Source organism: Mesoplodon bidens, assembly GCF_964165515.1.
Source record: "Mesoplodon bidens genome assembly, chromosome: 3".
Taxonomy (NCBI): domain Eukaryota; kingdom Metazoa; phylum Chordata; class Mammalia; order Artiodactyla; family Ziphiidae; genus Mesoplodon; species Mesoplodon bidens.
Window position 1 is genome coordinate 154637442 of NC_138178.1, and position 24469 is coordinate 154661910.

At 38.3% G+C, this 24469-nt stretch overlaps 1 protein-coding gene across 14 annotated transcripts in view; it reads left to right on the plus strand.

Annotated features, from left to right (window-relative positions):
* Positions 1–24469, plus strand: part of NRXN3 (neurexin 3) — a gene marked incomplete at both ends in the record, with an annotated part of 1611783 nt that overhangs the window by 735810 nt on the left and 851504 nt on the right. For all 14 annotated transcript variants that reach the window (XM_081229994.1, XM_081230007.1, XM_081230004.1 and 11 more), the window contains one exon: positions 4994–5113. In XM_081229994.1, the coding sequence (XP_081086120.1) occupies positions 4994–5113 (120 nt within the window). The remainder of the gene's footprint in view (positions 1–4993; positions 5114–24469) is intronic.

Here is a 24469-nt window from a genome sequence, read left to right on the forward strand (position 1 = left end):
TGGAATTTTAGGTTGATTTGGAAGAATGTTTTAGATAAAATTATTAAGTCTTCAGAAATATCTGTTATGTTTATAAACATACGCATTTGATATAGATTTTTGTTCATATACTTAGATAAAACTAGATCTTCCTGTTTATTTTTAATTGAATTTTGAACTGAAATAGCATTTGAAAATTTTCTTTGTTAAAACAGCCATATCCTTACATTAAATGCAGGTTAGAGTACTCTTGCTAATCTAATGGCAAAACACACACACACACACACACACACACACACACACACACACACACACACACACACACACACACTCTGGTTTATCCACATCCATAGAGGTTAGGTGGATCAGAGGTTAGGTGGATCAGTTGTAGAGTTAGCAAGCTTGGGCTTGAGACCTCACCCTGCTACTTGTTATCCGTGGGACCTTGCAAAAAAATCACCTGACGGTTCTGTGACTTACTTTACTTTTCTGAAATCCTTGCCTTCCAACTTGATCATCAGTCAAAAAATTCTTTTGTTTTTGAAGTTCTGGATGTCTTCCATGAGAAAATTGTTCCTGTTTTTCTGATTCTTTAATACTTATAATGGCTTCATCATGTGTTTATGAAGACTAAATGAACTAGTATCTGAAACATGCTTAGTACATTGTCTGGCACATGATAAGTGCTAGGTAAGTCCCTTGTTTTGTTATTGTTATATCCTTGGTCTGATTTGTATAAGATCAAATTATATCAATGGATGTGCAGTTGGAAACATTTTTTGAAGTTTTTTTTTCCTTTTTTCCAGAGCATTTTGGTATGTTTCTTTACCTTTTCTTTTTTCTTCCTTTCTTTTCTTCTCCCTTCCTCCTTCTCTCTCTCTCTCCCTCTCTCCCTCCCTCCTTCCCTTCCCTTCTCTTCCCTTCCCTCTCCTTCCCTTTTCTCTCTCTCTCTCTCTCTCTCTCTCTCTCTCTCTCTCTCTCAATTTTGAAGACAGTATGAGAATATGAGAAATAGATACAGATATAAGATATAGTCTATTCAGGGAAGGATGTCCTTAAATAGTTTGAAATAAGAAAAGGAGCTTATATTGCCATTTAGAAAATGTTTTAGAGTCTAGTCCAAACTTGCACTCATTCAACACAGTTATTACATACTGTCCCTGGGCATTGGGGACCCAAGAGCCTTTGTCCCAACATCTGCTGAGATTAAATGAGTCTAATAGTTAAATCTGAAGAGGAAATGTGGTCAATTAAATACCACCACTACCCCCAAAATGTTTGGTTCCAAGTAGAAAATTGCTTATATAAGTTGATACTTGTAAATTCTATGGATAAATTAGTTAGGAAAACCACATGGCTTTAAGTCACAAAAGAATGACTTTATTTCTTTATTTTTTTTATTCTCTTGTTTTTTTTTTAATTTCATCTATTAAGTAGAAGTATGTTTTTATTTTATTTTTAAAAATTTCTTCCAACATCTTTTGAATTTTCTTTTTAAAAAAAAATTTTATTGGAGTATAGTTGATTTACAATGTTGTGTTAGTTTCACATGTACAGCAAAGTGAATCAGTTATACATATATATATATCCACTTTTTTTTAGGTTCTTTTGCTATATAGGCCATTACAGAGTACGGAGTAGAGTTCCCTGTGCTATACAGTAGGTCCTTATTAGTTATCTATTTTATATATGGTAGTGTCTTGTTCTTTCTTTCATTCTGTGCCCCTACTTTACACTGAATACTTTATCAGAAACTAGAGATATAAAAGGTGAGCAAAACAGATAAGACTTCTGCCCTCAAGGAACTCATATTCCAGAAGGATGAGACAGACAATAAAGAATTTAATAAATAACTTAGTTACAGTCCATGTAATTGTTGTGAATTAAATAAAGTGGGAAATAGTCTGGAGAGTAAATGAAATGCTGATGGGGACTTCCTTAAATAGGATCGTCTGAAGAAAGATCATTTTGAGCTGAAACTTAAAGAATAAATGAACCAGTCATTTGAAAATCTGCAGGAAGGACATTTCAGGCTATGGGTTGGGCAAGGGCAAAGGACCTTGAAGGTAGGGATGGTCTTGAAGTGTTAGAACAGGGGTCCTGGAATGGAGCAGCTTCAGAACCACCCAGAGGGCTTGTCACAGCTCAGGTTCCTGAGCCCTGCCTCCAGCCAGTAGGTCTAGGTGGAGCCTGAAAACATGCATTTCTCACAAGCTCTCAGGGGATGCAGGTGCTGTTGACTCTGACTCAGGCCTATGCTGTGAGCACCATTGTGTTAGAGAGGAATTGGAAGGAGGAAGGGATGGCTGGAGTGTGGTATGCTGGAGGTGAGTAGTAGGAAATGAGTCTGGAGGAGGAGGCAGGGGCCTTGGGATCTCACCCTAGAAAGGAAGTACGATTTCAGGCTCAGATGGATGAGAAGTCATTGCAAGTTCTCCTGGTCCTCACTGAAACCCTGAAACTGCCCTTGTTCTTAGACAACTACCGTGTAGTCAGTCTTTGAGGGTTATCTGATTCTGAATGGCATTTGCCCCTTAATGCGTGGGAAACACATCCCGTGGACTTTGGAAATGGCCTATAATTCCCTCTGTGTGGGATTCCAACCAACCTTTGACAAACGGGACTGATTGCTTGCTTTGCAGAGAACCATTCTCCCATGCCCAGGTTTTAGAAGTACGAGATAATGGCAAATCCAGAGGCTGCAATTCAGATCAGCTCCACATTTACTGAAACAGTTTCTCTGCATCTGGCACAGCGTAGGACATAACCAAAGCATAGTACATGCTTTCTAACTGTAGGCAGCATTCACTCTTTTGGGGACAAATAGTAAAAAAATGTGAAAGAATTAGAGGATTATGTAAGCAGAGTACAGTGCCATGTGTAATAAAGTGTTAAGTATTATCATATATCAATGTTAGTGATGTGGATAATACGTGCCGTGGCCACTAGGAAGTGGGAGAATTGTTGTCTGAAGTTACTGGGGAATGTTTGATATCTAGGAGGCATTTTAGCTGGTCTTTAGAAAATGGTTAATATTTGGCTAAAGGGGAAGAGAAAAACACGGGAAAACTTTTGTCTTCAGATTCAGTAAACATGCAAAGAATTATTGTTTTCCCAAAGTTTTTGCTGTTCTGCTGCCTTTCAAGGGAAAGCTTTCCATGTGTTTCTGATTCTTGAGTACAATTGAATTACTAGCCCATTGTCTGGTGAGAGCTGTTTGGTCAGGGAGCCCCATGGACTTCTCAGAAGCTTTTGTCCTTTGAAAGAAGCTGTCGTGATTTGCCATTGTTAATGACCCTTGTACTACACAATGCTCAAGTTTAAGACCCATTGAGAACATGACCATGAACCTCCTTTCATCCCCACATGGGGGAACCACATGGCATACAGGAGCTGCAGAAACCCAGCAGCTATGCTGCTCCCCCAGTGTTAGTAATTGTCTTGAAGTTTCTTATGTCATATCCTAACAGCTTTGTATTAGGAGTGATGGTCTGTACTGCTTCTCCCCTTCATGAATAAATACAAAATGTCTTGCCACCCAGAAGACAACCCCTTGGTAGTCATGCATCTCTTTTGAATATGCATCCTTAGGACCTGATAGGCTTATAGTTCAGTATTCTGTGCCTGTGTGAGGCTTAGCCTGGAAATTGTGGAATATGCACTTACTGCAATGGATATATTTTTACTGTGTCAAGTGCTTTTTTGCATCAGATCCTGACTACTACATTTGATGAGTCAAAGGGCACACCTCCTTTGCTGAGGCTTTCTGGGAAATTCATGGAGTTATCCTGAATATTAAGATATTTCCTGTTAGCTTAGATAATTCCAAAGGTGTAGGTTTATCTTTAATGCCAAGATAAAGGCAGAAGATAGAAGTGAAAAAGAGAATGGTTAAAGAGAGGTCCCAGGATGACCTAGGAAAGATGGCAGTCTGTAAGGCAGAGATCATCAAACTTTTTCAGTTGCTCACTCATATCTGCAAAAGGTTTTGAGAATGTCCCCAAGGTAGGTGTACTTAAAGAAAATGAACATAATTTCTAATAGTTTCTTCCTATACCTCAAATACACCCTCTGGTATATGCACACTCTGTTTGAATACATTCTTCTGTAAACCTATAGCAGCAGAGTGGTGCCGTGCACTGGTTCTCAAACATTAGTCTGCATCATAAAATCCTAGAAGCTTGTGCAAACACAGATTTCTACCTCCCCCCAGAGTTTCTATTTCAGTAGGTATAGGGTGGCCCAATAATTTGCATTCCTAACAACTTCCCAGGTGATCTGGTCTGAAACTATGCTTTAAGAACTACTGAGGTAGTTAGTCTCAGAGTTCGTTTACTTAAGTTGGACATCAGGGTCCTTTAATTATCCAATGTGTGACCTTGGGTAAAGTATTTTAGTTCTGTGAGCTTAGTTTTTAAAATCTGTGGTACAGAGGTAATCATAATTCCTTACATTTTAGGGTCACTGGCGAGCTTCATGAGATAACCTAGATAAAGTGTTTATCACCCAGTGCTTATCACCTACAAAACAACAATACATGCTGGCTGCTTTATCCTCTTCCTTCTCCTCCTCGTTATGATCACACATCTTTCTAATGTCACGAAGTAGACTGTAAGAACTTTTGTGCCTTAATTCACAAGAATCATGGGAGTGCATTTTTCTGCTTTAGCATTATTCATTTAGAAAGACCATGCTCCAAGTGAGATATCTTTCTACTTGAATGGTAGAGATGAAGCTCTTTTGTGAAGTCTGCCAAAAAGAGAACAGTGTGTTCAGCCCTCTCCCTTCTGTGTGTAACTGTTGATAGTTTGTGGCTAAGTGTGTATTTCTGTTGTCTTTTGTAGTGAATTCTTCTTGCATGATATAGAGTTGACATTTTTGGCAGTTGTGTCTTTGAATGTTTTGGGGCATGAGAATAGTAAATTCAAGTGATTGCTTAGAATTTGATTAATTTTAACACTTTTTTTCTCTCTCTCCTTTTTTCTTCTTTCCTGCTCTTCTTATGAATTACTAGGACCAAGTACCACCTGCCAGGAGGATTCATGCGCCAACCAGGGAGTCTGTATGCAGCAGTGGGAAGGCTTCACCTGTGACTGTTCCATGACCTCCTATTCTGGAAACCAGTGCAATGATCGTGAGTACAACCTTTTCATGCTTGGGATATTTTCAAAGAGTTCAGAGGTTTGGAGAAACCATAAGGGACATTATGTAAAAGGATGGCTCTTCTGAAAGATTCATAAGCAATTTCTCATCCGGAAACTGGGAAAATAAAGGGCTAATGGTCTTAATGGCAAAGCGACATTTCTTGTTCAACAATACTAGATGTTTTTCCATTTACTTACTCCCTATTTTCTTTAGACTAGATGACCTTTGACAAACAAAACAATTAGGACAATGTTTTTGTTCCAAGGAGTTCAGTTTTCCATTAATTAAATCATCGGGATAATAATTTTGAGACTCTCCCACTTACATTGCCTAGAACTTGGAGGACATTTAAGGAATGTAGCTATTTTTTCAAAAAGTCTGAGTTTAGAGAATTTCTTAGGCCTTCCAAATGATGAAGACATTAAGAGAGTTTATTATTTTTTTCCAACTAGAAATGTTTAATGCATTCTTAAGGGTCTTTCAAATGTAGGCAGATATTCACTCTGGCTAAATTTATTGATATCTGTTTAGTTTATATATACATAGTCATTCTGTTTATATATATATATATATTTTTTTTTTTTTCTATTTTGTGAGTATGTTTTTATGTATGTATCTGTGTATTTGCTTCATATTGGAAGAGAGCCAGTTGTTATTTTTGTCCACTAGTGATGCTTCGGGTACATCAGCTGTTTTAATTCCAGGAGAAGACTGATTTCATGAAGGTGATTCTAGCACTGATGGTGGAGAGAGTTCAGTTCTGTGGGAATCTATAGCCTGTGTCTCTACGTCCTTCTAATATGGCCACTTTTAGAAATGAGCAAACACTTGAAATCTCTGAATACCTATTGCAAAGTGATTTGTTGAAAAGCCCTGACTTAGTGGGTCCTGCTGACCTGCTCATTTTCTAAATGCAGCCTTCATGGTAGGAGTTTATTTTATAACCTGAACTCATAGTTGTCATCAGTTGATTTTATAAAAAATATGCATAATGTTATCTGAGCAAATACTAAAGTTACATTACAGTTTGTACAAGTGGGAGCAGTCACCAATTACAATGCTATTTCTGTTATGTCTATTTGGTTTTCCTTGATTCCTTATTTCTCAAATTTTTTCATGTGTGTAGTTGTCTCCTGTCCTGTTTTCCATTTTTTTCATAGCCTTTTTTCTTTATGTACCCTGTCAGTCTCTTAAGGTACACTAAGGAGAAATAAGTGGGGAATCTGGAAATGTAGAGAGAAAATTCTTTGAACCTCATTGAACTAGGTGTAAGCATTTGCCTCTGGATTTATAATGCAAAGGACACACTGTTTGCAGAAGGCTTTGGCATTAGATGGCTCTTTCCAATTATTTGGTGTTATTTTTATTGAAAGTCCTGTTTCCATATTTATGATTTGGAAATACTGTTCCACTCTGAAATAGGCAGTGATTGGACCCATCCAGAGTCCCTGAGGAATTGTTCTATATGCTTTTTCTTTCCCCTCCAATTTGTCTGCATGGGAGGCTTATTTCCTAAGTGGTAGCATAATCCTTCTTTATCCTCACAAGTTTATTCCATATCACACATACATACCATTCCCAGTAAAACATGGTCAGGAAGAGACTGCACAAAGGAAAGACAGAAAGGTAAGTTATGCTAACTGCGGTGAATAGGCGCAATCTTCAGAAGGTATGTATGCATTTTTTTTGCTCACTGAAATGTTCCTTTCTGCCACCCAGGCTAGGCATTGTCTTCTGCTAAAAATCAACCAGGATTCTTTCCAGTTTTCTATGATTGTTTCTGATTTTGTCAAGAAAAGATTGTGCCTCAGTCTGGGATGAGGACTATTGCATTATCTGACCTGCACAATTTGTCAGTGTGTGATGAAGTACCAGACCAAGGATTGGGAGAGGTCAGCGTTCTTTTGTGGCAATAGCTTCTCATCCTTCAAAAATGTTTCTAAGACATCCAGGTTTAGGGTAATGTATTTTGAATTTTATTCTATAAACAATGCAGCTGAATTTTTGATTGTAGAAGACTTCTGAGCCCAAATCATTAAAATAATCTACTTGCCTATTCTCCTCTTGGAGAGTGGACCAGGGCTTCTGTGACTGGATGGCTATATGGATATGTGAGCAGGTACATTTTAATAGCAGAATGTGGGGAATATATGGAATTCAGATATACGTGATGTAACTATGAAGTTCAGATGTAAACTTTTAATGAAACCCAACCAAATGTATCAAAATGGTAGGTTGCTTAAAATTGTTACAATGAATGTCTCTGTATTAAAGTATTTGGGGTAACTTCACGTTGGGAACTAGCATCAGAGCCAATTTGTTCCACCTGAGAAAATCAGTCTCAATTCTTTACGTCATAGGTTATTATTTTCTGTATCAACCTGGATCCTTAGAGTTGTAATTTGCTACTCCACAAACAACTTCAAGATGATGTTACCTATCTAATACTCTATGTGCCTACCTTTGTTAGCAAATCATGGTAGCTTTGTTTGCATCAGGAGTTGAGTATTAACCCTCAGTGTCACCAGCAGATTTGAAAAAGGTTCATGCTTATCATTGGCAAAAGCCGTGGAGAAAATTGCAAAGAAAGGAGAAAGAGTAAAATAAGTGAATAGAAGATGAAGAAGGATGAAAGAGAAGGAATATAGAGAAAAGCAGAGATTGCATCTTCTATGAGAGAGCACAAAGGCGGTTAATAGTTGCTTTGGTAACATTCATGTCACAGGTGGCCTGCCTTTGACCTAAATAACAGAAATGGGCCACGCATTGTAAGTGAAGTGACATCAAGGAAATGTGGCCTTTACCCAATTCTTGGGAATAGCATGTTTTGTAGAATGTTGCATATGTCTAAAATAAATTATATTCCTTAGAACACTGTCCTAAGACCATGTGAATTTGTTAGAAATTCAATCTAATGGCTAAAGTTGTTTTGGCAGGGGAAAATATTTGAATACTTTCATTTTCCTTGAGCAGTTTCTCAGGACAGCAGATTGATCCTCAATTAATATAAATGAAAACATCTCTATTTATTATTGCATATCCAAGAATTGAAACTTTTTCAAAAGGGCAATGGCCAGACTATGGTATTTTTCCAAATAAAGTGCTCAGTTCATCGTATGTAGAAAAGTTAATTATATCTGGACACGACTTGCAAGTTTCTAAAGAAATGTCTGCATTTTAGAGTCTTGCTCACTTCTTCTAGAATTGGTTCTATCACTTATAACCTTTGTTTTTTTCTTGCCTGTTTGCTAGGTTTGGCATTTGTTTGACAATTTCGAGGGGCTGTCACATAGATACGGCCTCCATGAGTAGAGTTTACATTTAAAAATTGTGTCTTGTTTAGTATGAACAGACCAAGCCTGCATGGTTTTAACTTTATTCAGTCATTCTTTATGAAAGCATGGTGGGTTGATGGAGCCAGTGGGGTAAATTTCTTGTTCATTCTTACAAAGATAGCTGTAAAACTGATATAAGTGGTTGTGAAAGTATGACATGTATTCTCTGTAGCTGGTTACCTTGTATGAGAGTGATTTCCTTGTATTGGATAGAAAACGAAAATCATCTGATTGGAAACTCAAGTATAATTGATTTATTAATTGTCTTATCTAGTTTTAAGACATGACTTTCCACCATTTCATGTAATGGTAAAATCATAGGGAATTTCATTAGGTGATGTTTCAGGCTGGTTTGAAACTACAATGGGCAAAATCATCCCAGAAGCAATTTTGAGTTCATGTAGGGTCCAGTAAGATCCATGAAAGGTCACACAAGTAACATTCTCCAAAGAATATCCTCAGTTCTGAAAAATTCAAAGCAGAGGGAGGCTGATTTCCCCGAGGGTGAGCACCACCTGCATACCACTTAATGACATGTTGTAGGGGTTACATTTTAAGAGCAACAAAAGGAAGGAAACCTTTTAAGGGTCCTTGGAAGGAGATTCCTTTTGGATATTGGGTTCTTACTGGTATTTTAAATCAGGACAGAGAGTCTGAGCAATTTCAGTATGTTGTAGACCTTACACCATCAGGTGAATCCAGGATCCATTTCCTGTATTGAATGGCAATGCCAACCCCATTGGCAACCTATTGATGAGTTCCTCTCTTCTTCACAACTCCACACAAGGTCTCAGCAAACCCAGCCCACTTGCATATTCCCACACATATGCGAAAAAGTTATCATTTGGGAGGACTTTTTGAAAATAGCGATTTTAAACACTTCACAGCTATTACCTTTAGGCGTGTTCATGACAACTGTTTTGAGTTGTATAATTTTGGAATCTCGTTATTGCTTCTGTGCTCTGGAGAAGTGAATGTGGGACAGTCTGTGGCATGTGAGTCCACACATCAAGTTCTTGGATTTATAAATTGGATGTTTATAATGGCTTTGTGAGGTGAAAAGATGGGAATAAATGTGGGCTCTCAGCCCACCTTCAGCAGCCAGCTGACCACACTACATTGCTCGATGTACACTGTGGGCTACTTGTTGGAGAAATTGCTTGGTTCATACTGGCATGTGATAGTAGATGTTCTTTGCTTGCAACAAATCAATAGCAAGCCACTGTGGATTGTGCAGACAGTGGCGTGTGAAGCGCCTTTTCAGACAGTTTTATGCTGGAATGGCTGTTAAGCTGCACTGTTGGCTATTGACTGGCCTTTTGCTTTTTATTTATTGTGTGGGTTTATTTATTTTTTTAATGTAGGTTGGTATATTGATTAAATGTGTTAAAAACACATTTCCCATTCAGGCTTCAAAAAAAAAATAAGCAATATGCACATTACTTAGTGCACAAACAAGGGGACAGACGTGTGTATGCTAACTCTGTCTCTTGGGTCCATATAGGGGTTGAGACTCCATTAAGAAGAGCTACTGCTTTTAGAAAAGTTTTCATTGACAAATGAGTCTTGAAAAGTTTGTAAATACTTCCTAAGCAAATATGGCATGAACTAGGGTTGGAAAGGAAAAGTGGCATTCTAGCAAGCAGAGAGAAATATACTATAGCCACTGTTAATGTTCTGGCTATTTCCTCCCAGTTCCCCCCCACCAAGCTTTTGCAAATCGCATGGGTATACTCTTGCCCAGGTGTTGTACCTGTGAATAAACCCGTGTGCCAACACTTGTCTCTGTCAGAGATTGGGGAGCTTTCAAAGACCCCTCCCTTGGTTGGGAGTGGGGTGGGACTGTGTAGGGAGGGGACAGACGTGTGTATATGCTGATTCTGTCTCTTGGGTCCATACAGGTACCCTGGCATTATGTTATGAGCCTATGTTTTTATATTTATAGCAATAATTTCCCAGGATATGAGACTACAGTATATTCATGTTTTTGGTTATGTGTTTACTTCCTACCTCAGTTTTCAGGCTTTACCTGTCCAGCAACCCTCCTAGAGCCAGGGGAGGTTCTGGAAGCTGCCTGAGTCAGGGATGGGGCCTCAATGGCCCTTCTTCAATGGGCTCCAAGGGACCTGGAGGGAAGCATTCCTTCCTTTTGGTGGTCAAGCCCTTTAGAGCTTAGTTCTGAAGAGTGGGTGTATGCGTGGGGTGAGCTCTCTCACCCCACAGCTGTATCCTGTCTCTCTGAGACAGGAGCTGGCTCCTTTCCCTCTCTCCCCATGAGACGGCACAGAGCCTGCAGCAGTCAATGCGTGTTGAGTGAATGAGTGAGTGACTAATTCTCCTTGGGGTCTCCAGCTGGCTGTCCCTCCTGCCACAGATCTTAGGGCTCCCATTCTAAGGAGCAGGTCACTTTTTCCCTCAGGGAATCTGTTCTTCAGTTCCTGCCTATTCTGGCACCAAGTCAGAATACAGTATTTCGTTATTGTGTGGATTCAGCTCCACCCCTACCTGTTTAGAAAATGCTGTTGTGATTACCAGATTTCTTCCCAGTCTTTATTCTAAGTATTTGTGTGGTTAAAATTACACTCAGGTTAACATGTGTGCTCTCATTGCATGATATGCATTTTCAAAGTGTAAAAGACATTAGATTTTTAAATTTTCTTCAGTAGAATGCACATGATGGTGCCCAGTTCACTGGGGAGGAATCCCCTGTGTTGAATCTCTTGCTGGATCCTAGATGTAGGCCTAGTAGGGCCCAAATCTTATTTCATTGAACCATTGGTAGACATTTCTCTTGGAAATTTAATTCCAATAAACCATATTTTTAAAAGGTTGATTTGTAATATATATAACTTATTACATTATAAAAGACTTCATAGTATAGTCATTCGGTTAATTAGCTTTAGAATCAAACTGCTTTAAATGCCAATTCTAACTCTAATACTATGAAATTGAATTAGCCTCCTTTGTTTCAGCACAAGGAGTGTGATCAGTACTTCATAAATAGGAGTAGTAACAGTTTTTATTATAACTAATAGTATTTGATATTTGTCACATCAAATAGTATTTGATATTTGTCAAATCCTAATGTTCTACTATGACCTTTATAAAGATGTTGTCCCTTTAATCATCCCAAAGTCCCTAAGAAATACCATACTACTATTGTCCTGATTTTAACAGTGGGAAAACTGAGGTCACACAGTTAGGAAGTAGCTGAGTCAGAACTTGAAAACAGGTTTGTCTGACATGAAAGCTCACATTATTATTAGATTTGCTACTACTTAGTCATTATTAGAAATAATCACAGTGAATATCTGCACTAATTACCAGACTAGAGGGCTTAAAATTCCAGGTGGGCAGATCTTCTCAGACAACCAAATTATTGATACATAAGAATATATGCTTGGAAAAGAGAAACTCTGTGTTCTTGGTTGTTTATTTTATCACATTCTGGAATTCTGAACACTTCAGTTGTTTCTGTCTTAACACTCAGATGGGGCCATTTAGTAAGAACATCTTTAGATATTATAGATTTAGAATCGGAATATCCCCCCATAGCCCCAAATATTTATATTTGCATTCTCGGTTGACCATCTTCTGATTTCCCTTTTTTTTTTTACTTTATTGCAATTTCAGTATATGTCATAAAGCATAGTGGATGAGACAGTTGATGTAGAGTGGATGGCTTCTGTTGAAATCTTGACTCCATTGTTTAATAGCTGTGTTACCTTGGTGCTAGTAATTAATTAACACCTTGATGTCTCTAAAATGTAAATATTTATATGTTCCATCTCATAAGAGTGTTGTAAGGATAAGTCAGATTCATAATTGTGAAGTTCAGGAGATGACATGTAATAGCCCCTACAGAACCATTAGCTACTCTTTAATATAGTTTTCAGAAAGTTGAAACATGACTCATACAAATGTAATTTTCATAAAGTTAAAACATAACTCATATAAATGAGAATGAATGGAATAGAATGTGTGTCAAATGTATTTAACTCCTTAACGGGGGAAACAACAATATGGTTGAAGTGTAAACAACAAGATCGCAAAAGATTATTTGAAGAACTGATATTTATAGGCATTAAAAAGCATAATAAAATACAAATTTAGTTTAAATAACCTGGTGAATGTCTCACAGGGTAAAGAGCTCTTAACTTTTGATGTTATCTTTTCTACTGAACATTGTGTCTTTACTGAACAAAAATCTACAGGTTAATGTATCATCTCACAGACTCTGCACCTTAATTAATAGTAAATACCTATGTCAAACAAAGGTACATTTTCCCATAGAATTAAGTATTTCTTGTGTGGATATGTTAAACAATATCCCTATATGACATTGAAAGGACACGTGTCTTTCCTAGGCTTTTTCTTAAGTTTTAGATAATTTTTGGTAACAATATTATGCTCTGTTCAATTACAAATCCTTTTTTACCTTGAATATCTCTCTCATACCATTACTTTTTATTTTTTAACCACTTAACTGTGTACCAGTCACTGTGCTAAATTTGTTGTGTCATTTTGTCATTTATACAACCCAAGAAAGTAAGACATTCTTATGATCCCTGTTTCACAGATGAGGAAACTGAGACATGGAGAAGTCAAGTGATTTGCTCGAGGTCACAAAATTGTTAGGTGGGGAGACAAAGATTCAGATTTACATTTGACCACATAGTTTCGGCTCTTGACTGCCAAGGTCTCCTGAATGCCTCAAGGAATGTTCTTAATAAGCACTCATCTGAACACATAGGGATTAACATTAGCCCCAGAAATTTACTACTTTGATGGCAACACTTACACCGTATATTCTAGTGTTTGCATTGTTATGGGGGCAGGGGGCAAAATTAGGATTGATCTCCTCAGGTAGTAAGATCAGAAGTCCCATCAAACAGGTGCCATTTTGCAGGTTTGGTAGGCCTAGGCAGGCAGAGGCTGAACCCAGAGAAGTCAGGGAGGCTGGGAGGAGCAGCCTGGTACCATGGTCGGCAAGATCCAGAAGGTAAGACAGGTACAAAAGAAGCATTCACGAGTGGGCAGCATCAGAAGGAATGCTCCAAGTTATTTCTTTGCATCTGTGTTTCATTCCTGGGCCCACAGATATTCAGTGTGTCTAAAAGAAGCCCAGGGGATGGCAATTAAACCCAGAGTCTTCTTAGAGTGAGGATGAAGGTATTGATACTCTTTGGAACAGTTTCATAGATGCAGGTTGTGGCTAGCTTGTTGTCCATGGGAATCACGCTTGCTTATAAATGCCCCTGATATCAAGAAGGGTCTATTTTGTGCCTAAAATCTGCTGTACTGCTGATATTAATACACACACTGTCATAGATTCAGCAAGAGCCAGGACTGCTTGCAGCTTTTGTTTTATACAACCCTGCATGAAATGAGCTGGGACTCACAGGTAAAGCATTCATTTCTACAAGTTCCAGTTGACACTTGGACTTATGGTTCAAGGAGAAATGGTCTCTGCACTTCTGGGACTTGTAGCTTGTCGGGGATTGTTTTGAGTTGTTGCAATCTGTGGCCTTGCTAATTTCATTTCAGCCATCTTCAGCATGCTGTATTTGTAGACCATTTTTTAAAAATAAATTTATTTATTATTTATTTAGTTTTGGCTGCATTGGGTCTTCGTTGCTGCGTGCGGGCTTTCTCTAGTTGCGGCGAGCGGGGGCTAGTCTTCGTTGCAGTGCACGGGCTTCTCATTGCAGTGGCTTCTCTTGTTGTGGAGCACGGGCTCTAGGCAGGTGGGCTTCAGTAGTTGTGGCACAAGGGCTCAGTAGTTGTGGCTCGTGGGCTCTAGAGTGCAGGCTCAGTAGTTGTGGTGTGCGGGCTTAGTTGCCCCGCGACATGTGGGATCTTTCTGGACCAGGGCTTGAACCCGTGTCCCCTGCATTGGCAGGCGGATTCTTAGCCACTGTGCCACTAGGGGAGTCCCTTGTAGACTATTTTTATTGCTTATGTTTAATTATGGCCCATTTATTTTTGGTGTGTGTGGCTAGTTACTTATTGATGGTGATGGTAGTAATCCACTGAGAGACTATTGGTTCACAGAGGATAATTTTATATTACCTTGTTAGTCACATACAGGTACAATTTTAATGTATTTTTTAATATAGACATAATTTCCTACATTTAATTTCATTTCCATTTATTAGCATTTACATGTAAAGGCAAAAGAGATGCAAATGACTTTATCTTCTCTTGTAAAGTAGAGCTAATAAATATAATTTGGTTCCCTTCCCTTATTTTTTTCTGTCACCTTTTTTTCGGTGGGGGGGGCATTTTTTGACTGAGGTAAAATTTACATTCAGCAAAATGCACAGATCTTAAGTGCATTATGATAAATGTTTATAGCTATGTAACCAACACCCCAGTTAAGATAAAGGACAGTTTCATCTTCACAGAGTGATCCCTCGAGCCTCTTTTAGTCATTCCTTCTCCTCTGTGAGGTCACTACTGCTTGGATTTGTATCAGCATACATGAGTTTTGTCTATTGTTGAATATGTATAAATGGGATCGGCCAGTATGGGGTCTTTTATTTCTGTTTTCTCTAGCTCCATGGAATGTGTTCAAGATGCATCCATGTCCCTGTGCATTCTGGCTGCCTTGCTCTCTCTTGACTCTCGGCTCCATCTCCTCATCTGAAGGAGTCTGCTGGGCTGCACCTGGGGTTCCTTCCCTGTGCCATGGTGCAGACGTCCTCCAAGGCCATAAGCGAGGGCAATCTTGCAGCTCACCTTGTTTGTCTTCTCCCTTTCAGGAATCACTGTCCTTTGCCTGATGTCCAGTGTCTTGCAAGCCATTGTTTCACATTTGTTGTCCTTTTCTTGTTTGTTTCAGGTCAGTTGTTTCAGATCCAATCACTATTACTCTATTGAGGTTGGAAGTGGGTGTCAACCTGTTTCTTTTTACTTGACTTCACCTTTACACTTTGACATTGGGGGAAGGGAAAGGTAGGCTTGATGACATAACACCTAGTGTGCTGTGATTTAAACCACAACCTCTAGAGATGAGTTAATGCTTTGCATTAGCTCTGGAACAGCCCTGGTAGCCTAGAATATTCTAGAACCTGGTTTTAAAATTAATTAATTAATTTTTTGGTGTGTGTGTGGGGTATCCTTCAACTCCATTTATAGACTTTCTGTAGTCAAACAGCCTTCTATAGCAAAAGAAGCTGCACCAAGCCAAATACCTGCAAATGTGTCTCCATCAAGTGTTTCATCTGAGTTTCATTTATAAGGTCCCTATTGCTTTTTCCCTCCAGTCCCTCTGCTAACACTTGATTAAGCTCAGTGGGTGCAGGGATGGATTTGGCTCTTGCAGCTAGCAGTTCTTATTTTCTTTACCTAGAATTATAGTTTGTTTTCTCACCTACCTTTGTCCTGTGGATCTTTGCCGCCTGATCCATGTCTCTTGGCCAAATGAAATTAAGAAGTGTTTTCAAACGAAAAATTTGGATTCTTCAGGAAAGTGGAGGTGTTTCTATGCCAGGGAGTGTTTTGGCTGTTGACTGTCCTCATTTTGATCTTTAGATGCTTTTGTGTACTTATTTTTCATGCATATCTACAAAAAGAAAAAAAGGAGGGATCTTGCATTGTTGATGCTTTTTAGTTTTAACTGAGTTTTTTTTTTTTGATAATTAAGTGTATACAAGCTCACTGTTGACAATCTGGAAAATGCATAAAAGTACAAGAAAAAACATGCATGATTTTACCAATTATTTAATATGACCTTGTTTCAGGCTATGCATGGTGTCAAGCACATAATAGATGCTCAAACTATATTTGTTGAGTGAATGACTGAGCCTTGCATATTTTCAGAGTCTGAGTTGTGCAAAGGTCCTAGTGTTCTTTTCATGAGATGAATAGCATTTCTACCAGGGCTAGGTGTTTTCTTGCCAGAAGGAATGCTTTTAGGCATGCAGGAATTATAATGAGCATCCCAATATGCAGTTTTCTTCTTTGGATGAAAAATGGAAATGTCAAGATGTTTTTACTTCTTTTCTCTCTTGCCCTTATCCCTTCTCACAGAAAGCCTTGCAGTTTCTGAGCAGTTATACATAGATGCATCTACATACAAGTGGAATAGTTTTGCAGTGGATCGTAGTTTGAGGGAAAGAGCCCTTAAAATGTGTATAGGAAAGGAGCCTCTTGGGTTCCAGTTTTTTCCCATGGCATTTGCTTCCAGAGAGATGTTGTGGTTTATTTCACATGATGAGATTTCTAGAAACACTCTAGTACTCTAGAGGTCTAGTGAGATAGAAGAACTCTTCTGCTTTAATATCATTCATCAATTTCTGCTGAGTTTTATGTTGACCTAAATTAGTACATAATATATGATTGAAGAACTTAGATGCACTGTATACTGAAAAATGTAAAACACAAAGGTTTCTTGAGTTTTGTACACCCTGGATTTCAAAATTTTTATACCTCTGCGGGAGAATTCATCCAAACCTAGTAGACTCTTTGCACCCACTTTCAGGAGCATTGATAGGAAACAACAGCATCTGACTCTGGGCATCATTTCCTAGTCAGTTCACTGGATGTTTTTTGTAATCAGCCCTCAACTAACTGTAAAACTGCAGTTTTACCCAGATATCTTTATATGAGTAAAACCAAATTCATGTTTATATAAATAAAAATAAGTACCTGTACATATATACATATTACAAATAAATACAAATTTCCTTTAGGATTTTTTCCCAATTGTTCTGAAATAATTTTTCTATCCAAATACCTTTGTTTCTGTGTGTCAGGGAGCCGCAGATCAGGTATCTATCTGCTGTTGAGGATATTTAGCAGGAAACCCCTTTATCTGAACTGAATACTCAATATTTGGCATATAATTTTTATCTCTGAAAAAGGATTTGGGCAGGGAGACATCATCTGGGATTTATTTTTCCTTAAGAGTAATCTTTCTTTCTCCTCTCCCTGCCTGAAACTCCCAGATGGCTCCTTCATGCTGGTGCTCAAGTGTATCATCTAGTTAAAGCTCACACCAGTGACCTGGCACTGGGGACCTTTGGCAAAGGGCCTGCAGTTCAACACACACATCGTCACACGTACCTGTGTGTCCCTGACTCCTGAAAAATCATGAGAATGGAACCAATGGAAAAGAATGTATTAAAACAAGTAAGTTTAGCCAAACAAACTCTCAGCGTTGGTAGAGGCTTTATTCCAGTCCCAACACACCACATGTCTTCCCAACATCTAACTTATTTAATTTGCATTTGAATTAATTTAGCATATTTTCTTATTATATAAAGTTTAATGAACAATAAACACAGCTATAATGAAATCTCACAGCTATTTCCCAGTATGGGGTAACATTTTGCATTTAGTTACATTTGGTTTCCTAGGCAATATTTGATTGTGGCTATATTTCCTAAAGCTGCGTTACTTGTCACATGGAATGTTTTGGTGGCAGATTCATCAGACATAGAGCAAGGCAGGGAGGAGTGTTCCACTGAAATTCTTTCAAAGCCATGGTAGTGAAAATCACCTGGGTAACATAGAGTGTGTTAAAGATGATTCTCTGCTGCTTCCTTTGGCAGGCTTTGAGCTCCCCGTCGTTGGCCCTCCTTGCTTCTATTTCTGAAATCTATCCTGGGTACTCATTCCTGACTTATCTTCCCAGGACACCGTTTTTGTCTAATCATTCCTCTGCTCATGAACCTTCTACAGTCCCCTCTTGATGTAGTTAAAACCCCACACTTGGTTTTCAAGGTCTTTAGTAATCTACTTTTAAAAATCTATCTCTTGAACTAGTTTTTCTGTAATATTCATGGCTTACCATGCCCTCTAATAAGGCCAGTGTCCTCACTGTCACTAGCATATTCTATGGTCATTATGCCCTTGCCACTCTCATTCCTCCCTTCTGAGAAACTTCCCTCCTCTTGACATGGCTTTTCAAATCCTGTACAATTTTTAGGGTCCAGCCCATCTCCCCTGTTCCTTTGTGTTTTCTCTGACCACTTTAGTCTATATTGATCACTTCTCCAAAATCCCACTACATTTATATTCAGAACTGAGAGACATCATGACTCGGCACATAAAAGAAATTAATATGGACTTGAGAGTGAGTAGTGGGTTCAAATCCTGCTCCTTTCCTTCCTAACTGGGTGGCCTTTGGCAATTAATGCAACACAACCTCGCAATATGTACCTTGCAAAAGTCCTAGTTTTGTTAATAGTGTTAGAAATAATAGTTGTAAAGCAGAGTGTTGGACTTAAACAGAGTAGTTTTTGTAAAGTTCAACGTAGCAGCTTAAGTTAAAAACATGAACCTTCCTTTAAAGCAAAATGTCATCAACGAATAAAACAAGTAGAATTTTGAGTAGATTAAGGACCACTTCTGTCGTGTATTCATCCTATTCCCTACAGAATCAATTTTCCCGTGGTGGTGACTGTAGTTTCCTCTAGAGTAGATGGTAACTGTGTTGAGTGGATGTGGGTAGAAGGGTTACTAGGATTAGATTATCCAAATAGCAGTGATGTTCTGTCTCTTCTCATTTTAAATTTTAACATGTCCCTGGTTTGGGGTCTGTGTAATTCAACCAAAAACCTAAGTAAGTTTCAGAGGGCCTACTACCTTTCCTGTAAATATCAGGACTTTTTAAGGCAATACTTGTACAGGCTTCTAAGAGCACTGTGAAGGATTCTGGAACCTTCAGTAATCTCAGGTCCTACTTTTGGTTTTTTCCTGGTATATGGAAGAATTACTAGCCAGGGGGAATCTTTGGTTCTTTTCATTCACAGGACTGAGGGAAGAAAATCACAATCTTTGCAGCCTCTGTCATTATCAGAATATCAATATATAATCTTAACTTTGTAGATAATTAACGCATTTTAAAATCCACTCATCTGCAGTAGTAAAGTATACCCTAATTCAGTGTTCATGATGCAGTATTTACAGCAGATGACTTTAGTTATCTCTCCCCAATTCAAAACTCTTTGAGCCTGAGGCTCTAAGATCAGGCCAGGCCAAGTTTGGCACTGATCTGCTTTAACTTTGAACATGAGGCCCAGGTAGTAGAAGACCCATAGCCAACCTCTTATTCCCTATTCATTCTTGACCAGAAAACAAAACAAAACAAAAAAAACCCCCAGAGAACTGTAGAGTACTGATTTATTATCTGAGTGGCCTAATGTGCTAATTATTGCCTGCCGTGGGAAGATGGCTGCATATTGATCTCCAGTGGAGTTTAACGGAACAAGAAGTCGTGCCTCAGTAACATTATTATATTTATCCAGTTACCCAGGGGTCCTCCATAATGGACTCAGCTGTGAACGCTAGGCGATTAGACCAAAGTCTTAATCACGGTGATTGTGATAATCAGTTCCAAGGAGCAGAATGCCGTTAGTTCTTTGGAAACTATGAAGCTGGTAGTATTTGAGGAAAGGAAGTATGATAAGTGTGACTGCTTAGTGTCTGGGACGAAGATTGGTGGAGAGGGAATCTGAAAGATAAATTTCAGTCTTCTTAATAACTGGCACTAATGAGAATAGTTATGTAGAGAACTTGTACTTCCAGAGTCTAGTTGTTCCTGAGAATGTGGTTCTTAAAACCCACATGTTCAAAGGGTTTTAAGAATTTGGTTAGAATATCTAGATGATGGAGATTTAAATTCTTTTAAAAGTGTACTCTCCTGGGAGTGATTCTTCTCTTTATATTCAGTCTATTAGAGGAAAATGTGATGTATTTACTTCTCAGCCTTTGCATTGTAGAAATGTGTTTATATAAATAGTGTTTATTTCTAATGACAAATATTTGATGCCAAGTAAGTAGTACACCACAGATGATTAAGTAATTGCCACCACATGGGCACACCATTGTTTCATATGTATTGACCTAATGTGAACAAATTCTCTTACAGTTTCAACATCTGTGCCTTAACTAAAATCTGAGTATACTGCATTGATACAACATCCCTTGAAGTCTCCTTAGGTGGAGACTAATTTCTTCCATCCTTTTATTCCTGGAACTAGAGCACAGTTCACAGTCGTTGTTCCATGATATCTCTTCTTTTAAGGTCCATATGCCTTTAATGCCATTTTCTCCCATCCTCATCATCAGCATCTCCTGACCTTCAGGATGTGAAGAACAATCTGAACTGAGTTCCTTGATCATAGCCTCCATCTCACTGCATCCTTTGAAGTTAACCTTGGTGACTTCAATTATCGTGTTATGGTTTTCCCAATAACCTGACTTCCTCAGAAGCCTGGCTACCTAGCAAAGAGAATTTCTTTTGCTGTTCTAGCAGAGTGCAAGAACCAGGACTCCTGACTGTTGGTTCTCTAGCCAGTGATCCTAAGTCAATATTTTCTAAACAGTGTTTTGTGTAATATCATGTCCCACTAGTTCTCATTCTCCTTTACATTTACTGACTAGACTGAAGTAAAGGTCTGGGGAATAGAGGGCAGAGATAATAGGTGTCCAAAGAAGGGACAAGTTAGAAGGAAGTCTCTGTACCTGGAGAGGCAAGTGCATGACTCTACCGCAAAAATTACCATGTTGTATCCTAAAGATAAAGAGTAAAAGCAACGTAATACATGTGCTGAGTTACTCCCTGTCCCTTGCAAGAAAATAATTTTGTTCTTGTAGATGACTTCATATTTAAGTATTTCCTCTATTTTTTTTTCTAACCTTCACTATAAACTAAACCCATTTCGAGTGGCCTCCCTAACTAGTGTATCTAGATGTACCCTTTCTTTTAGAGTCCAATGTAATCCTTTATTTTTTATTAGAATATAGGCCCAGTTCTGCTCCGGCTCAGTGTTACACAGAAAGAACAAGGTGAGCAAGGGCAGGGTGTGGGAAAGGTCAGGGATAGTTTGGTTAGTAGAAAGTTTAATTGAAGTAGAAGGAGGGTGAAGGGTGTGTGAGAGATGGCCTGGATGAGGTCTGATCATGGGCTCCTAGGGGCAGAAGATTTTGGAGGAAGAGGACCAGTGGAAGTTTTTGGGCAAATATGTGATATGGGCAAAGTATGTCTTAGAAAGAGCCCCCTGGCGGAGTGTGGGGAGTGAGTTGAAAGAAGGTACTAAGGCCCATATACATAAGATACCACATCCATTTGTTTATCACTGAAATAATCTGACTTTTGTGTGGAGTCGGATACACAGGGGGGATTCAATGAATATTTTTTGGAAGAACTAGTGAAAGCAAGAAAGCCATTAGGAGGTTCTTGTAATAGCTGGGGTATATGGCAAGGTGGCATGAGCTAGTGTTGGCAGTGAGAAGTTTAACGTTAGCCTCAACTGAAAACAGAGTACAAGCCACGTGGAGGCAGAACAACCAATTATAATATTCAAAGAATTGGTAAGGTGGCAAGGATTTAGGAAATCTACTTTGTTTGTAATCTTATAAGCTTAGATTATTATTCCCTTTAACTTTCACTTTGTTTTTTTATTTCCAACTAAAAAAATTTTTTTAAAGTTAGGAAGAATTCACTTCTCATATTAAAACCTCTTTCTCTATTACTCAGTGCATAGTATTTCAGACATACATTGGTTTAAAAATTGTTAGATCATATTTATTGTATGATTTCTAATGGAATGAACTCTTATGGCCTCTCTGATTAAATTAGACTTTTAATACCCTTGGTTGTGTATGTCTAGGAACAAGTTCATTCCAAGTTCACTGTTCCTCTGATGGAGGCAGAATTGCGGTCCTCTGAGTTCTGCCCCTGTGCCCAGGCTCCATGTTTCTCGCTGATAGAAATACCAGAGGGTTCTGACGCTTCAGCCCTCAGAATCCTCCCCAAGCTCCCTGTTGCTAGACTGAAATGCCTGAAGCATTCAAAACTTATTTCCTGCCTCAGTGTGAAATGTGTGCAATTTTTCCTTCTTAAAGAGGACACATTCTGAACATTTAGAGGGTCGAGAAACCTGCCCTCCAACAGGAAAATCTTTTGATACATTTTTTTTTAATCTTACAGAATTCTGGTCAAAAAAAATTATGTGGCAAAGGCATGAGGTACATCAAATATATTAGGTTTTCTTTCTTTTTTTTTTCTTTTGGCACCATTTGGTGTGAGTTATCAAGGCATCTGTAATGCATACATGTATTCTAATAATTTTGTTCAGGCCATGCACATTGAAACATGGAGCTCCATTCATTTCTTGACTACATCCTTGCTTCACTTATTGTTCCCAGCTGATTGTCTTTTCTGTCAACTGTTACTGTTGAAGAGAATCCTCAAAGTGTGCTGTTGGGTGAAATGCAGCCATGTTACATGCCTGGGATTATCTCTCAAAAAGAAGACTTTTTTTTTTTTTAACAGAAAACAAAGCAATTGTGTTGATAGGATTAGGTGGGAGAAACTGATAAATCATGGTCATATACCACCCCTGAGGAGATGGGTGCAAGGTCAGCTACTATTTGCCTCTTTCTTAATCCTATGATTTTCTGGTTCTTTGGCTTAGAAATTTAGGCTCTGTCAAGTAGCTGAAGCAGGACAACCCAAGGTTACTAATATTCTTTGTGATTTTATTTTACCTTTTGAGAAATAAACCCTACCACTGTTTTGTAAATTGTTTAGATATCCACAGAAGAAAGGGTTATTCAGTGTTTGGGGGGCTTAAGATGGAAACTGTCTCCCTTTGAGAAATTAGAAAATCATTCCTAAGAAACAACACTGTTATACCTTGTCACCAAAAACAAAATTAGGTGAAAAGCAGCAGCATGTGATTTTTTTCTAAAGTCCAGTTTAATTTTAAAATTATGAAAAATTTCAAGCATAGAGAAAATACAGAAAATATTCAACACCCTTGTACCCACCATCCTTATTTTAAAGTGTTAGCTTTTTACCATAATTGCTGAAGATTGTAATTTACCTTTTCATTTCTTCTTTAAATACTTGTCATGTTTTTCTTAATTGTTGAACACATGCAAATAATATTTATAATATGTTAATATATGTAAAGTAAAAAATAACAAAATAAATGCTCATGCACCTACCACCCAACTTAAGAATTATAGATTCATTGTCTTAAAAAGAAAATCACAATTACTGTGAGTTTACCAGTTCAGGCTTCTTTGTCCCCCCAAAAAAATGATGCAAAAAAGGAAACTCCTGGGGTTTAGATTCTGATGTCTGCATTGAATCTGAAAATTTTCCTATTGGTCTTTAAATTAGGTGGTATGAGAATGATGTTTGCTAGAAAGAGATTTGAGTACCTAACCAATTATGGTCCTATCTTGTTAGGGTCTCTTCTGTTCCCTCATTAGTCCTCCCCGCTTATTCCTGGGAAAGCAGTCTTCTCTATACATGTTAAAATACTTATTAAGTATGAATGTTTTAAGTGCTTATCAAGTATTTGTTCACGCTGGTTCTTCATAAGACTGAGGGGAAAACCATCAATATCTGAAACGGTACCATTCTTAGTGATATTGGTTTTGAGAGCCACAATGCCAGAAAAAATAGATTCCAGAAAAAAGAAGTGGTAATCTCACATGCAGATCTAGATTGAAAACATAGCCAAAGGAATATTGAGAAAGAAGAGATTCTTTTTTTGGTTGTCTTTACTGAAAGTGCAAGGACCAAGCTGAATTCATTTACCACTTCTGAGTCAACGTGATGCTACACCCCAGGGACACCTTACTTCCATGCACCGTTAAATCCAGTTGTCAGGTTTGGACAGGAGAGAGCCCTCCTTTTCCTCAGGGAGGCTATAGGGAGGTGCTTGTGAGGGAGGTTATTCATTTTCCAGAGTAGAGAGCAGGGATCATCTATCATGATCAAATGGGAGTATTTCATATCATCCATCTCCAGTGAGGATAGTAGTAACAATTCTGTCCTTTTCTCCATGTTTTTTTACTACTCTGATTGAGATTCATCTTTTAAAATGAAAGGGTAGTTTAAGGTTATTAGAAAACACATACATACACATAAGAATTATTTGTTCTCTGCTGCTTTTTTTCCTCTCCATGAATAATTTCTGCAGACAGGTGACCAGTTCAGCCATCTGTCTCTTTGTTATAAATGCCTGTGGTTGGTTCATTCC